Genomic DNA, 16,824 nt, shown 5'->3' on the forward strand with positions numbered 1-16,824 from the left:
CTTTATAAAGTTTCATCATGACTTCCAAACTTTTGTACTCTATGCCTCTATTTCTAAAGCCCAGGATCCCATATGTTTTTTTAACCACTTTCTCAAACTACCTTGCCTCCTTCAACGATTTGTGCACATATAGAATCATAGAATCATAGAAAAGTTACGGAACAGAAGGAGGCCATTCGGCCCATCGTGTCCACGCCGGCTGAGAAATGAGCCACCCAGCCTAATCCCACTTTCCCGCATTTGGCCCGTAGCCCTGCAGGTCACGGCTCTTCAGGTGCACATTCAGGTATTTTTTAAATGTGTTGAGGATTTCTACCTCTACCACCCTCTCAGGCAGTGACTTCCAGACCCCCACCACCCTCTGAGTGAAAATTTTTCCCTCATTTCCACTCTAATCCTTCTACCATTCACTTTAAATTTATGCCTCCTGGTTATTGACCCCTCAGCTAAGGGAAATAGGTCCTTCCTATTCGCTCTATCTAGGCCCCTCATAATTTTGTACATCTCATTAAAATCACCCCTCAGCTTCCTCTGTTCCAAGGAAAACAACCCCAGCCTATCCAATCTGTCATCATAACTAAAATTCTCCAGTCCTGGCAACATCCTCGTAAATCTCCTCTGCACCCTCTTTAGTGCAATTACATCCTTCCTGTAATGTGATGACCAGAACTGTGCGCAGTACTCAAGCTTTGGCCTAACTCGTGTTTTATACAGTTCCAGCATAACATCCCTGCTTTTATATTCTATGCCTCAGCTAATAAAGGAAAGCGTTCCATATGCCTTCTTAACCATCTTATTTACCTGTCCTAATACTTTCAGGGATCTGCGGACATGCACTCCAAGGTCCCCCACTTCCTCTACACCTCTCTGTATCCTACCATTTATTGGGTATTCCCTTGCCTTGTTTGCTCTCCCCAAATGCATTACCTCACACTTCTCTGGAATGAACTCCATTTGCCACTTTTCTGCCCATCTGACCAGTCCATTGATATCTTCCTGCAGTCTACAGCTTTCCTCCTCACTATCAAAGCACACGGCCTATCTTTATGTCATCCCCAAATTTCTTAATTATGCCCCCTATGTTTAAGTCCAAATCGTTAATGTATACCACAAAAAGCAAAGGACCTAGTACCGAGCCCTGCGGCATTCCACTGGAAACAGCCTTCCAGTCACAAAAACACCCGTCGACCATTACCCTTTGCTTCCTGCCACTGAGCCAATTTTGGATCCAATTTGCCACATCCCCTTGGATCCCATGGGCAGTTACTTTTTTGACCAATCTGCCATGTGGGACCTTATCAAAAGCCTTGCTAAAATCCATGTAGACTACATCAATTGCGGTACCCTCATCGATCCTCCTTGTCACCTCCTCGAAAAATTCAATCAAGTTAGTCAGACACGACCTCCCCAAATCCGTGCTGACTGTCCTTGACTAGTTCATGCCTTTCTAAGTGACAGTTTATCCTTTCCCTCAGAATTGATTCCAATAATTTGCCCACCACCGAGGTTAGGCTGACTGGCCTGTAATTACTCGGTCTATCCTTCACTCCCTTTTTAAACAACGGTACAACGTTAGCAGTCCTCCAATCCTCCAGCATTACGTTTGTATCCAGTGAAGTTTGGAAATGATTGTTAAAGCCGCTGCTATTTCCTCCCTGGTTTCTTTTAACAGCCTGGGATACATTTCATCTGGCCCTAGTGATTTATCCATATACCCCCAGATCTCTCTGTTCCTGTACCCTTTTTAGAATTGTGCCCTCTAGTTTATATTGCCTCTCCTCATTCTTCCTACTGCAATGTATCACTTCGCATTTTTCTGCGTTAAATTTCATTTGCCATGTGTCCGCCCATGCAACCAGCCTGTCTATATCCTCTTGAAGTCTATCACTAACCTCTTCACTGTTCACTACCCTTCCAAGTTTTTTGTCATCTGCAAATTTTGAAATTGTGCCCTGTACACCCAAGTCCAAGTCATTAATATATATCAAGAAAAGCAGTGGTCCCAGCACTGACCCCTGGGCAACACCACTGTACACCTCCCTCCAGGCTGTTCACACTACTCTCTGTTTCCTGTCCCTTAGTCAATTCTGTATCCATGTTGCTACTGCCCCCTTCATTCCATAGGCCGCAATCTTGATGACAAGCCTACTATGCGGCACTTTATCAAACGCCTTTTGAAAGTCCATATACTCCACATCAACTGTATTGCCCTCATCTATTCTCTCTGTTACCTCATCAAAAAACTCTATCAGGTTAGTTAAACACGATTTGCCATTAACAAATCCATGCTGGCTTACCCTAATCAATCCAAGTGACTGTTAATTCTGTCTTGGACAATCGTTTCTAAAAGTTTCCCCACCACTGAGGTTAAACTGATTGGCCTATACTTGCTGGGTTTATCCTTACATCCTTTTTTGAACAAGGGTGTAACATTTGCAATTCTCCAGTCCTCTGGCACCACCCCCGTATCTATGGGTGTTTGGAAGATTATGGCCAGTACCTCCAAAATTTCCACCCATGCTTTCCTCAGCAACCTAGGATGCCTCCCATCCGGACCGGGTGACTTATCTACTTTAAGTACAGCTAGCCTTTCAAGTACCTCTTCTTTATCAATTTTTAGCCCATCCAGTATCTCATCTATATCTTCCTTGACTGAGACTCTGGCAGCATCTTCTTCCTTGGTAAAGACAGATGCAAAGTACTCATTTAGTACCTCAGCCATGCCCTCTGCCTCCATGAGAGAATCTCCTTAATGGTCCCTAAACTGCTCACCCTTCCTCTTACTATCCGTTTACTGATTACAGGCCTGTAGAAGACTTTCATCGCTGGGTCAAAATCCTGGAACTCCCTACCTAACAGCACTGTGGAAGAACCTTCACCACATGGACTGCAGCGGTTCAAGAAGGTGGCTCACCACCACCTTCTCAAGGGCAATTAGGGATGGTCAATAAATGCTGGCCTTGCCAGCGACGCCCACATCCCATAAACGAGTAAAAAAAAACTTTTGGATTCCCTTTTATGTTGGCCGTCAGTCTATTCTCATACTCTCTCTTTACTCCTCTTATTTCCTTTTTCACTTCCCCTCTGAACCTTCTATATTCTGCCTGGTTCTCACTTGTGTTATCAACCTGACATCTGTCATACGCCCCTTTTTTTCGTTTCATCTTACTCACTATCTCTTTTGTCATCCAGGGAGCTCTGGCTTTAGTTGCCCTACCTTTCTCTCTCGTGGGAATGTGCCTAGACTGTACCCGAACCATCTCCTCTTTAAAGGCCTCCCACTGTTCAATTACAGTTTTGCCTGCCAATAGGAACATAGGAACAGGAGTAGGCCATTCAGCCCCTCGTGTCTGCTCCGCCATTTGATAAGATCATGGCTAATCTGTGATCTAGCTCCAATTTACCCGGGCCAGATGTGCTCTCATCCCACTGAAATTGGCCCTCCTCCAATTGAGTATTTTTACTTTAGAGTGGTCTGTGCCCTTTTCCATAGCTATTCTAAACCTTATGATACTATGATCGCTGCTCCCTAAATGCTCCCCCACTGAAATTTGCTCCACTTGGCCCGCCTCATTCCTCATTGGGCTGGAAATGTACTGGTCAAGAAAGTTAGCCTGAACACATTTCAAAAATTGCTCTCCCTCTTTGCACCTTATATTATTATTGTTATCCCAGTCTATATTAGGATAGTTGAAGTCCCCAGTTATCACTACTCTATAGCTTTTGTACCTCTCTGTAATTTCCCTGCAAATTTGCTCCTCTACATCCTTCCCACTAGTTGGTGGCCTATAGAATATACCCAGTAGTGTAATGGCACCTCTTTTATTCCTTAACTCTAACCAAATAGATTCTGTCCTTGACCCCTCCAGGACATCCTCTGTCTCCAGTACTGCAATATTCTCCTTCATCAATACTGCCACCTCCCCCTCCTTTCTTTGCTTCCCTATCTTTTCTGAACACCTTGTATCCAGGAATATTTAGTACCCAATGCTGCCCTTTTTTGAGCTAGGTCTCCGTTATCGCCACAACATCGTATTCCCATGTGGCTATTTACGCCTGTAGCTCACCAACCTTGTTTACCATGCTTTGTGCATTTACACACCTGCATTGCAAACCAGTCTTAGACTTTCTTTCACTCTCTCTTAGTCATATCCCACCTAATACTGTACTATTACTTGCTCTCGTGCTATCTTTCTCCCCCAATCCTTTGTGCCCTTTGTTTCTCCTCTCCATTGCTACATCCTGGTGCCCATCCCCCTGCCAAATTAGTTTAACCCCCCCCCCCCCACCCCACAGCACTAGCCAACCTCTCTGAACTACCCAGTGCTGCTGCTCCTTCTGCCATGATCAGCTTCCATGTCAACACTAGATCCTCTTCCCACTGTGACCAGACCTTGATTTCTAACTTCGAGTTCCGAGGCTCCCCCTGCAGTCCCAAAAGCCACATTCACAGCCATTGTTGACAATCAGCTTAAAGTGCTGAAAATTTGGTTAAGCGAACTCTAAGGTTGTTCCCAGCAGTGACCCAATATGTGGCTATTGGGACTGTGGGTTGGGGCCTCAGGACTGACGGCTTGAGGTTTAGGTCTGGTCTTGTGGAAGGGAATGATATTGAGTCGGGGGTCTGGTTGTAGTGGTGGGAGGAGGATGGCAGGTGCGATAGGCAACAGCAGGAAATAGTTAGCATCATTCTACCAGCCTGACTTCACTGTTCCAAGATGGGTGGTGTTTCGGACAACAGGAAGTAAGTGTGACACAGAATCATACAGCACAGAAGCCCATTGTGCCTGTGCCGGATCTTTGAAAGAGCTGTCCAATTAGTCCCATTGTTCTGCTCTTCCCCCATAGTCCTGCAATTTTTTCTTAACAGGAAGTATGTGCATACACAAGACATTTTATATGTACTGTTTTGAGTATGATGCCACATGGATTTTTAGGTAAATACTGTTATTTTAGAAAAATGTTTTTAACCTGTTCGTGTACTTTGGTTCCTGTTAGGTCAATGTTGGTCATAACAGGCAAACTTCCTAGCCACTCAATTCCATTGTCAGTTAAGCGTTCGCAGTAACGCAGTCTCAGGTGAGTTAAACTGTGGCACCTGAAAGAAAAATTTGCGTTAAAGTGGATACAAGGTTGGATCCTATAATGTATCCATTCTCCAATTGAAATTTTGCTCTTCAATTCATGGTAAGAACTAAAACTGATTTAATATAGCCCAGAGGTTAAACTGTTCATGGTAACACGTACAATCTTTACTTTTCATTTTATCGAATACATCAGAAATGTTCGAGAGAAATATTTAGATTTCCCTACTAAATTATCATCAAAATCCTATTTATCAAATATATTCTGTGATTTACCATGCTTTACAAGTAAACAATTAGGAAACAACTAGTAATATAAAAGAGATCAGCAGAAGTTAACACAGCAATTTGTTTCTTGAATAGTTAATCAGGTTTTCCACGCCATTTATTATTACACACAGAAAGACCCTACAAGTGAACCAGAAGGCTATAATTGAACTGAAAGGTTCTGTTCTACTAACATCATAGAGCAATTTATGAGTGTAGCTTTTAAAAAAAAAATGCTGTGTCCATGTCCTTATCATTATACTTAAGTCATGCTGAGCATGGTTTCATATTGAGGGTACCACGACATGGGCCAAAAAATATTATGATACTCAACATGACGAATTATAGCATCATGTGGTTGGAAATCATAATACCATGAGATATTTTGGCAATTGTTTATCAATATTATGTATGCAATTATAAAAATATAATTTTATAAGTTGACCTGTCTAAGGATTAGAAGCAACTCTTTTTGAATCAGGAAATATTTTGAGTACAGGCATCTGAACGTTTTGATGCTGGAGAACATTTTTGATTGCATCTATTTGTATCAGCTTCTGGACTTTTAAAGTAGCGTTTAAAGTAGCCTTTTTCTATTTCTAAAAGTGCTTGTTCTTATGCAATATCAGATTGATTGGCACATCGCTTGAAGAAGACTTAAGATCCAGACATGAAGAAGCTTGATGCCTTTTACTGAGATTGCTTGATGACAAGGTGGTAGTGATTCCTCAAGGGACCAAATTAGGGCCTATTAATTAACCTGGGTTGAGTTCCTTCAATGGCTCAATGGGCAAATGTTCCAAGTGGTGTGGTATTGAAAAAGAAAGTTCCTGGTTCCATTTATAGTCTGTAATGTTAGTTGATCTCAGCTGCAGCAGTAATGAAGGTTCTACAAGTCACCCAAAAGGATTCCAGATCACCTGTGCCAACAATATTGCATATCAATACAAGTTGTTGGAGGCAAATTTGTCCAGAGAGGACAACATCAGGAATCAGGAGATAGCACAGTGATCTTGGAACTTCCCCGATAAATCAAGAGACTTAAGCGATATTAAAGAAAGAGAATATGAGATTCATTAGTTCTCAATAGGCTTTCTATTGAAGTACAGACACGGGTAATACTGGTTATCTCTACCTTCAAAAAGTGCAAATGGAAGCAAGTTCCCTAACATTAACATTAATGGGCTTGTTATGTGAGAAACTATTTTCCTTGCTGCTTGAGTCATCTTGAATTACTTTGTGTACATCCAGGTCAGAAAGCATTTGCCTTCGGAAAGCCATGACAGACTAATCTTGGGTAAACTGTCTGCCACCCACAAGCAGAATCTGATGTTGTGCCCAAACATTACTGAAGCTACCACAGACCAGGATAAAGTTGAGTACAAAGAGTCTAGTTATTTTTTACTCACAGTTAAATTAGATTACAAACACCACACTAAACCATTGGCCTTGACATTAAACCCCCTATGGCGGGTGAGAGGCAGTTGTGGGGGGGGGGGGGTTTAAACCCTAAAAAACGGGGAACATGTCCGCAACCCAATGATTATGCACCTGTTGCCGTTTTTACAACAGCGGGTTGTGAGGCATGCATGTGTCCTGTCTTGGAGAGGCGGGACACTTCATTATCATATTTAAATCAGGCTCCCACAGTGCAATCGGGAGCCTGTTTTAAATTTAACGGAGGCCGGCCGGATTTCCCAGGGCTCGGGAAACCCGGCAGCGAAATGGAGGCTGGAGCTGCTGGCTCCAGTGGGTAACTGCTTTTTATAGCATTTCTTGTGAGGCAGCAGGAGCAGGAGCGTTCCTCCCGGCCCATCAAGGAAGCCTTCGACTTCCCTTCTGCTGATCTCTGCCTCTCTCAAGCCCCTGCCACGATCAGCGACCTCCTCCCCTTCAACTCTGATCTGAAGCCTACCCCACGATCACGGCCGACCCTCCCAACCTCCAATCTGAAACCTGCCCCGTGATCGCGATTGCCGGGGACTGTCCCCAGGATCCCCAGTTGCGGCCACCTGCTGCTGGTTTTCCCGTCCGGGAGCCGGCCAGCCTGTCAATTTGGCCAGCTGCCAGACAGGAAATGGAAGAATAAAATTATAATGAGGTCCTGCCTTTAAATTTGCCAGGACCTCCATGTTTCCCCTGTGCTACTGCGCTCCCCCTCACCCTCCCAATCTCCCCGTAAATATTGGGGCCATAGAGTTTGTTTCAGAATCAGGAGGATTTTGTTGGGAGCTATTAATGTTTTTACATTGTCATAAACCTGTTGTACTTGACAGTTTTAATCTGGTGCTTTGTAATATTAAATGTGATTAACATGCATTAAATGTACATATGGACCACTTGACAGTGTTTATTTTTATTCAGAAAAACAGCACCATATTTGCATTGGTTCCCAAGTTTTCTTTGGCTGGTTTTGGCTTTTGACAGCAGACAAATGCATGCTTGGATAGCACCCTGGATGATATTGCTAAGATCCTCCCTTTCTGCTTGAAAGGAACCGGTGGTAAAAGAGACAGAGTGTGGTGGTGACTTTCACAGCCACTGGCAGAGCTGTTTGGGATAAGATCTGCATGACCTAGACTCTGTGTGGAGTAATACCTGGTGGGCTGCATCTTCTTCAGATACGCATGACATTCCTTTCCTCCCTGTAGTTTTCCTCCTGTTCCATTAATATGGTGAACAAAGGAATATCCATAGGGAAGTCCATATTGATGAATAAGAATCCCTTAATCTGGGTTGGGGGCAAAAACTTCTCATGAGCCTGATCTGCCCTCAGGCTGTCAGATGCAAATCCACCTCTGTGTATCACCAAAACATGATGTGGAGATGCCGGTGATGGACTGGGGTTGACAATTGTAAACAATTTTACAACACCAAGTTATAGTCCAACAATTTTATTTGAAAATCACAAGCTTTCGGAGCCTTCCTCCTTCCTCAGGTGAATGTGGAAATGAAATCCTCGAACCTTTCGCATTTATAAATCACAGAACAATACCTTTTTTTTGGTTGTTTGTATATTCGGTGGCCCTATAGGTAACACCTCTCTGTCTGAACACTTTGATTGCCTTGGCAATGGGCAGTTGGAAAGACTATCTGTAATCACCAGGTATTGTTCTGTGATTTATAAATGCGAAAGGTTCGAGGGTTTCATTTCCACATTCACCTGAGGAAGGAGGAAGCCTCCGATAGCTTGTGATTTTCAAATAAAATTGTTGGACTATAACTTGGTGTTGTAAAATTGTTTACAATTATCACCAAAACAGAATAAAACTCTCAAAATATTACTCCTAAGTCCAGATATAACCCGAAGTGGCTTCTCCAGGCTGCAGACTGCAAACAGGAAGCACTTCCACCAATATCAACTGATACTGGGAACAGGTATGCAACATTTATCTGAGTGTCACTTACACTTGGTGCAATGGAAAGGATATCAAAACCAATGATGTTACCCTGGATCTGACAAGATAATATTTTTCACACCATTATAGAGTTCCTAAAATGTTGTTATAAAATGATTGTAATACAACTATTAACTGATTTCTTAGCTTTTGCATGTAAAAAGAGTTCTTGCAAATCATACATGTTAAATGCTACAGCTATCAATTTGCTTTAAAGGTAAATGCAAACTTTATGAGTTGCTTATTTATATTGATAACCAAAATTTTGTATTTTCATACCTCTGTGCGATTTTCAGCATAGATATATCAGTAATATAGATGCAGTTGCTCAGATTCAGTTCTCTGAGCTTTGAACCTGAAGGTCCTTCTATAAAGCATCTTATGCCTACATCAGTGATACTACAACACAAAACATATTTATGTTATACATATATACATACATCTAGTATTTATATGGAAGTAGTATGCATCCATCATACACACATCACACATTGCTATTTGTGTAAAACAATCTTAAAAAGAAAGGAAGCTTAAGACCTAGAGCCTGAAATTTACAAGCAGTTATAAACTGCCCTTAGCAGTTTGTAAGTAGTTATAATTACCTGGATTTGCTTATTTACTACAGAGTTACATAGAAATTACAGCACAGAAACAGGCCATTCGGCCCAACTAGTATGTGCTGGTGTTTGTGCTCCTACTTCTTCTAACCCTATCTGCATATCCGTCTAGTCCTTTCTCCTTCATATACTTATTTAACTTCCCCTTAAAGACATCATGCTATTCGTCTCAACTACTCCTTGTGGTAGCAAGTTCCACATTCTAACCACTCTCTGGGTAAAGAAGTTTCTCCTGAATTCTTTAATCAGTGTCCTTAAAGCCACAGGATAGGTTAGCAGCTAAACATTACAACCATAATCCAGAGCTGACACAATGGACAGGACTTTCCTTAATCTTCTCCAACAGGGTTGGGATGGACTTTCTGCTCACCATCCCAGCTTACTGTGACCCTGGCCCAGTTTTCTGGGTTGCTGTACTGGAAGACTGCAGAAAATCTTCTACTAAAGGCATCAGCTGAGACTGAGACCTTCAGTAGGTGAGACATTGAGGTGAAATGGAATGATAGGGAACCAATACTAAGTCCTTTCTCTCCATCAGGAGACTTCAGGGCCTTCTTACATCTACCTCAGGGATTCCCACCAAGTTTCACCTGGTAAAGGGTGGTAAGAGGGGCGGATGGAAGGACAATGAGCCAAGAACCAATTCTCCACCTCCACGCTGTCATTTGCACGCAGTAGGCGGGGAACGGACAGCCAATGACAGTTCTGGTGGAAATGGGGAAGGGAAATAAAGGCCTACCTAAGGAGGTGACTGTAGATCTCTCCTCCCAATTTTACCCACCATTTCCATCACCATCCCACCCAATTTGGGGCATGATAGTGGAATAAAATCCAGACCAACCTTTGAGTGACACACAGGACATATATATGGACAAAAAGTCCTTGGCACTTCTGGTGCACTCCTACCAATGGGAGTGCAGCAGAAGTACCATAAGACTAGGCCAGGACCAAGGTACACCTAGTCCTGACTAAACATCAGGGATTTTGGTGCATTTGTTTGTGGCTGATACTCTTTCCGCCCCAAACAAGGCCTGCGGAGAAGGTAGGGTGGAGCCAGAGCAAGACCAGGATGGGAGCTCCCTACGCTGGGGGTTCCTATATCCATGGCCTCTCAAAGGCCTAGCATACCTTTGAACACTGGCATGTTGAGAGGGAAGAGCTATATTGATCTTTTCCATGGCAGCTGTGGGGTCCACCATAGGGTCTCAGGACGAGGACTGTGGTCTGGAACCCCAAAGACTGCTAATTTAAAAAAAAATTGTTATATGTGATCTTCTTAAAAATAGGGCTGCTGGGGGCACATTTAAGTGAGTTCTGGAGGCACCCAGTACAATGCCCCTCTATTTCCCCGGCATCAAGGCCACATTTATCAGCCTCCTGATGCAGGTGGGTACGTGAGATACGCCCCTAATGATGTAGTTGCAAGCCTGCTGCCCATATTTAAATTGGGTGACCTACCACTGACCCTGCATATTCAGTGGTGGAGGTCACTGGCAGGCGCCATCCCAGCATACCTCCTGGGATTGTTAGCCTATGTGATTTCCCACCAATAGTCTTACATTCTTTTGTAAACATTTTTAAATAACCATATCAAGCTGTAAGAAAAGATGAAAAAAATTGAATCTATTACAACATGATTGTCAAAAAAATTAGAGGTGGGACTGCTGCAATGGCCCTAGTCTTGGGACATTGTGCTTCTGAGGTGGTAAGCTTGAAAACACTAAAGGGAAATCAATAATATTTATAGAATGAGGCACAAGGATCAATCATTGTGCCAAAGGCTTTTACAATACATTTAGTATAAAATACTTCCTAGAGATTGAAGCTTCATGATTTTACAAATTCACACAACTTGAAAGAATACATTATGATAAGCTTTAACAATACCCTCAAGTATTTGTAAAAACACCAAACTGTTCTTAAAAAAACAATTAAAAGACTTTTTTTTAAAAAGAAAACCTTACCATGCAATGGGTGACCAATTGGGGCCATAATTTTCTTGCTGTTTCTGAAGCAAGAAGCACCAAATCAGGTGCTTCTCACATGGAAAGAAAAAAAATTAACACCTCCATTCCCCAGTAAATAAATAATTAGAATATGTTTTTAAAAATCTGTTGCTTTTAACTTTGTTTTATGGAGGTATTTTGAGTAAGCTTCCCCCTTGTTCCCTGTTTTGTCATTCGCACTTTAAGTTCTGCCCCCCTCCCTCCTCACAATTACATTTTCTTCATATAAGTCACTATGCATGGCCTGATGGGGCAGGAACATGACCGTCTCCCAGGCCTCTACTAATGCCACAACTTACAGGTTAGTAGACCTGTTGAATTGCCCTATTACCATGTTTGGGGGAAGGGGGCTGGTGAGGACAGGAGATCTGAACTGGAGAATTTTACTATTCTCTAGTACAGCACAATTATTACACCAAAATTTGCAGTACTGTAAGATTCTCAAAATTCACAGATCCCCCAAAACTCGGAGGAAAACCCTAAAGAAATGGACTTTGGACTCTGTTCTAACCGTTTCAGGGTGATGAAATATTTGGGCGACTCACACATGCGCCGCACCAGGAAGCATCAACCAGGGAAAAGTACTTTTCGAGGAATCCATGTCCTTTAAGGGACTCGCTTCCTCGTAGGGGCGACTGTAAGATTTCTGGGAATTCACCTTTTCCTGAATATGGAAAACTTTGGCCATTGACTAAAATCCTAAGATGGAAGGATAGGTGAGAGGTCACCAGACGAATCAACAACACACACAGTGGAATGTGGGAGAATTACTGCTTCAGACATGTCTCTATTTTAATGCAAAACCTACAGCAGGTGGTCAACACTCAGCACTAATTCGAAAGGCAGTAGGCCATTGAAAGAAGCAACTGCTCCAGACATGGTGGGGCCATGTCTTTGTTTTAAAGCAAAACCGATCAACACCTAGGACGTTGGATACAAAAGGAAGCCTGTATACCAGGTGATCAGGAAATCGGAGTTAAAACAATGATCCATTGGGAGAAGCAATTGCAACATGATGAGGGACCATCAAAAGCCATCAAAGATTCTTAAGGACTTTGTAAGAACTGTTTAAACAGACATGAAGTGCTTTTTTTTAAGTGACGAAGACCATTGTAAGAGAGGGATATAGAAGTGGAAACTTGAAACCTCTCTCGCTCTCTGGCTCTTGCTGGCTCTTGTGTTCTGCTTCTCTTGTTCTGCCTGTCTCTGGAAGGAGAGCAGCTTCCAGTGAAACCAACAAACCCTACGTGAGAGAACCGGTCAGCCAGACCTGCAAGTGTAAAGGATTGTTCAGTTCAGTTCAGCCAGGTGTTCGATGGCTCAGGAGGCGACAGTTCAACAAGGCGAGGGGGCAACAGAGAGAAGGTCAGCAGCTCTAGAAGCAGGCTGACACACAAGAAAAAACCAGAGCAACAGCCCCAGTGACCATCAGACACCTTGTGGCAACAAGGGCCTTACGAAACAACCAACCGAATATTGCCACCAACCAACCGGGTAATATTGGGCCACCGTGACCAAAGAAAACCAACTCGGGAGAAAACTGAAGATCCGCAAAGTTTCCATTCTACGATCTATTCTGGGTGAATTACTGTCAAGGATACGTTTGGTGAGCATTATCTCTGGTCCTTTAGAGTCCAACTTAGCTAGTAAAGTGGGATTGGGAGGGGTGAGGTATCTTTCTACTGTAATTTCCCCCGTGTGTACCGAAGTGTTCCCCATTTTATTAGAGTGTTAAAATTGTTGTGTTGTATTTTCTCTCTTGAATAAAGATCGAAGTTTCTTGCACCAAAACTGGTTGTCTGCTGCACTTTGTCACAACCCCCAAATAAGTCCAAGGTCTAGAACCCAGGGAGTGGGAGCAATTCGAACCGCTCAGAAGTCAGAGGTGAAGCTGATACGCACCACCACCCCCTACAGTACCATTGTGCCAGGAATTAGAATTTCCTTTAACGCCATAAGAAAAAAAAGGAAGAACAACTATTGATAACGTTCAGGCTCTGTTTTGAAAACAATTGTATAGGTTCTTAGGCCTTGTATGTTCATTTTGGACATACGTCATTTATATGCTTAAATGACGTCTGCCCTCTTAGGTGGAAGTAAAAGACCTCATGACACCATTTCAAAGAAGAGCAGGGGAGTTCGCCCTGATGTCCTGGCCAATATTTGTCCCTCAACCAACTTCACTAAAAGAGATTATCTGGTTATTATAACACTGCTGTTTGTGGGAGCTTGTTGTGTACAAATTGGCTGCTGCGTTTCCTCCATTACAACAGTGACTACACTTCAGAAGTACTTTGTTGGCTGTGAAGTATTTTGGGATGACCTGGGGTCATGCAAGGTGCTACATAAATATAAATTTTTCTTTCTTTCTTAAGGAAAGAAATTGTGAGGTTCATTACTGACGCAGAGCTCTGCTAAACACAAGTGCAAGCAGGAGATAGGCCCAAAACATTGTAGCCTTGATTCTGTGCCCATGCTTGTATAGAGCAAGGTCTAGGCTGGCAGCAGAGCTTCATGATTTCTGCCCTTTAGACTGTACTCAGAGCTAGACTCAAGAAACTAGACTAACTTATGGATATAATTTACAGGAATTAACTAAATTCATAAAAATTTCTAAGTAATACTTGAAATTCTTACATTAAAATAATGTTAAAGCTGTTAATTTATATTGTAAAGAGAAAAGAACTAAGCATATGTAGCATTTGTCAAAGTGTATCACACTAGTTTTATTTGCAAATTAAGAAGAATACAAAGCACAAAGCTATCAAGGAAGAAAATTTCAGGCTTGTAACTGCTGCCAAATTAAATAACTCTGGAGAAAAAACAAACAAAGTTATTATAAACAAACCTTCTAAAATTGATTGTAGCAGGCTAAGAATTAAGAGGGCTGAATTTACAAATGTGCACCAGCAGAAGTGGGGCTATTGAGAAATTGGAGGTGGCTGCCCCAATTTCCCACTCATTAATGTCTTCATTCTGTTGTGAGCTTCAACGTAATCCAGATTGCAGTTGGTATGGACATTATAATGAATACAGCAATCACAGTTGCAAAATAAGGAAATACAATCTTCTATGAATTGCTAGGGTAGATCTCACTAATAGCACAGGTGAGGATCGTGCGAATAGGGTCAGAAAATTGGGCAAGTAGGACTTATGTTTGTTTCTTGCCCAATTAGTTCGCCCCATGATTTCTCAATCAGAGAAAATTGTTGTACTGAGAGATCTCACATGAAACGAGCAACACTTATAAATAATATGTTAAATTATCTGTTTGCCTCTAATCGATGTGATCTTCAATTAAATGCTTGATATAAGACCATAAGAGAAAGGAGCAGGAGTAGGCCATTCGGCCCCTCGAGCCTGCTCCGCCATTCAATGAGATCATGGCTGATCTGATTTTTACCTCAACTCCACTTTCCTGCCTTTTCCCCATATCCTTTGACTCCATTGCTGATCAAAAATTTGTCTAACTCAGCCTTGAATGCATTCAATGACTCAGCCACCACAGCTTTTTGGGGTAAAGAATTCCAAAGATTCACGACCCTCTGGGAGAAGAAATTCCTCCTCATTTCCGTCTTAACGGGCGACCCCTTATTCTGAGACTATGCCCCCTAGTTTTAGATTCCCCCGTGAGGGGTAACATCCTCTCAGCATCTACCCTATCGAGTCCCCTCAGAATCTTGTATGTTTCAATAAGATCTCCTCTCATTCTTCTCAACTCCAATAAGTATAGATCCAACCTGTTCAATCTTTCCTCATAAGACAACCCTTCCATACCCGGAATCAACCTAGTGAACCTTCTTTGAACTGCCACCAATGCAAGTATGTCCTTCCTTAAATAAGGGCACCAGAACTGTACACAGTACTCCAGGTGTGGTCTCACCAGCACCCTGTACAGTTGTAGCATGACTTCCCTGCTTTTATACTCCATACCCCTAGAAATAAAGGCCAATATTCCGTTTGCCTTCCGGATTACGTGCTGCACCTGTATGTTGACTTTTTGTGTTTCATGTACGAGGACACCCAGATCCCTCTGTACCGCAGCATTTTGTAGTATTTTTCCATTCAAATAATATTTTGATTTTTTATTTTTCATCCCAAAGTGGATGACTTCACATTTTCCCACATTATATTCCATCTGCCAAATTTTTGCCCATTTGCTTAACCTGTCAATATCCCTTTGCAGACACTTTGTGTCCTCATCGCAACTTGCTTTTCCACCTATCTTTGTATCATCAGCAAATTTGGCCACAAGACACTCTGTTCCTTCAACCAAGTCATTGATATATATTGTAAATAGTTGAGGCCCCAGCAGTGAGCCCTGCGGCACCCCACTAGTTACAGATTGCCATTTTGAAAATGACCCTTTTATCCCAACTGTTTGTTTTCTGTTAGTTAGCCAATCCTCTATCCATGCCAGTATATTACCCCCAATACCATGAGCTCTTGTGCAGTAATCTTTTATGTGGCACCTTATCAAATGCCTTTTGGAAATCCAAATATACTGCATCCATTGGTTCCCCTTTATCCACCCTGCCCGTTACTTCCTTAAAGAACTCTAATAAATTTGTCAGGCATGATTTCCACTTCATAAAACCATGTTGACTCTCCTTGATTGTATTATGAGTGCACTGATCGACCTAATGCACAAGTAGTTCTATCCAAATGTGCATAAAGTCTCTGAATTTAACCCAACCCGCCTCGTGGAAATGGGGTGGATGAGTGGTTAAAGTCACTAAAATTGACTTACCACCCTGTTCCCACCACAAACCCGCCAACTCCCATTTTAATTTGGGAGCTGACTCAGGTGACAAACGCACCCAACTGAAACAGGCGAATTTCACATGAATAAATGCAAATTGGGGTCCTACTAAATGGCCTATTCATGTTTCTATGTTGTTCCTAAGACCCAGTGGCAAACCTGCTAAGTAAAACCTAGCAGGATTGTTTTCAGCAAACTGGCTGACATAATTGGAAGCAATATTTCAAGGGGCACTCACCTGGAGGCAGTCAGATCATTAGGATCTGTGTGCTAATATGATTAGTGGATTTCCAAGGCAGCTCTGAGCTTGGGTTTTGTTTATTTCTGATTTTTTACCCCCCTTATTTACACTGATTAATCACTCCCTGCTTATTATGGATGCTATTTTTGCTTTATTCCTTTCGAAGGAAGAACAGTTGGAGGAAGAGGAGCAGCAGCAGCAGCAGCCGCAGGACATGCAGCAGTAGGGCCTGTTAAAAGACAGAAGGTGATTAGAGCTGATCATAGAAGGCCTTACCCAGCCCATAGGGTCTATAGGCCAAGAGTTCATTTCTTGGATATCTCTGAGGAGCAGTACATGAGGATACTGTACTTCACCAGGCAGGCTGTTGCAGATCTATGCAGCCTGTTGCAGCAGGATCTGCTGCCTGCTGGACCAGGAGGCCATGCTTTGCCAGTGGCTGTCAAAGT

The 16,824-nt window shown here is 42.5% G+C and overlaps 1 protein-coding gene across 1 annotated transcript in view; it reads right to left on the minus strand.

Moving 5' to 3' along the window:
* Positions 1 to 16,824, minus strand: part of LOC137341652 (F-box and leucine-rich repeat protein 13-like) — a 239,183-nt gene that overhangs the window by 43,914 nt on the left and 178,445 nt on the right. Inside the window, exons 14-15 of the mRNA XM_068004991.1 lie at positions 9,029 to 9,148; positions 4,972 to 5,098 (exon numbers count right to left, since the gene is read on the minus strand). Of these exons, the coding sequence (XP_067861092.1) occupies positions 4,972 to 5,098; positions 9,029 to 9,148 (247 nt within the window). The remainder of the gene's footprint in view (positions 1 to 4,971; positions 5,099 to 9,028; positions 9,149 to 16,824) is intronic.

This window comes from Heptranchias perlo, chromosome 24 (assembly GCF_035084215.1).
Source record: "Heptranchias perlo isolate sHepPer1 chromosome 24, sHepPer1.hap1, whole genome shotgun sequence".
NCBI classification, from domain to species: Eukaryota; Metazoa; Chordata; class Chondrichthyes; order Hexanchiformes; family Hexanchidae; genus Heptranchias; species Heptranchias perlo.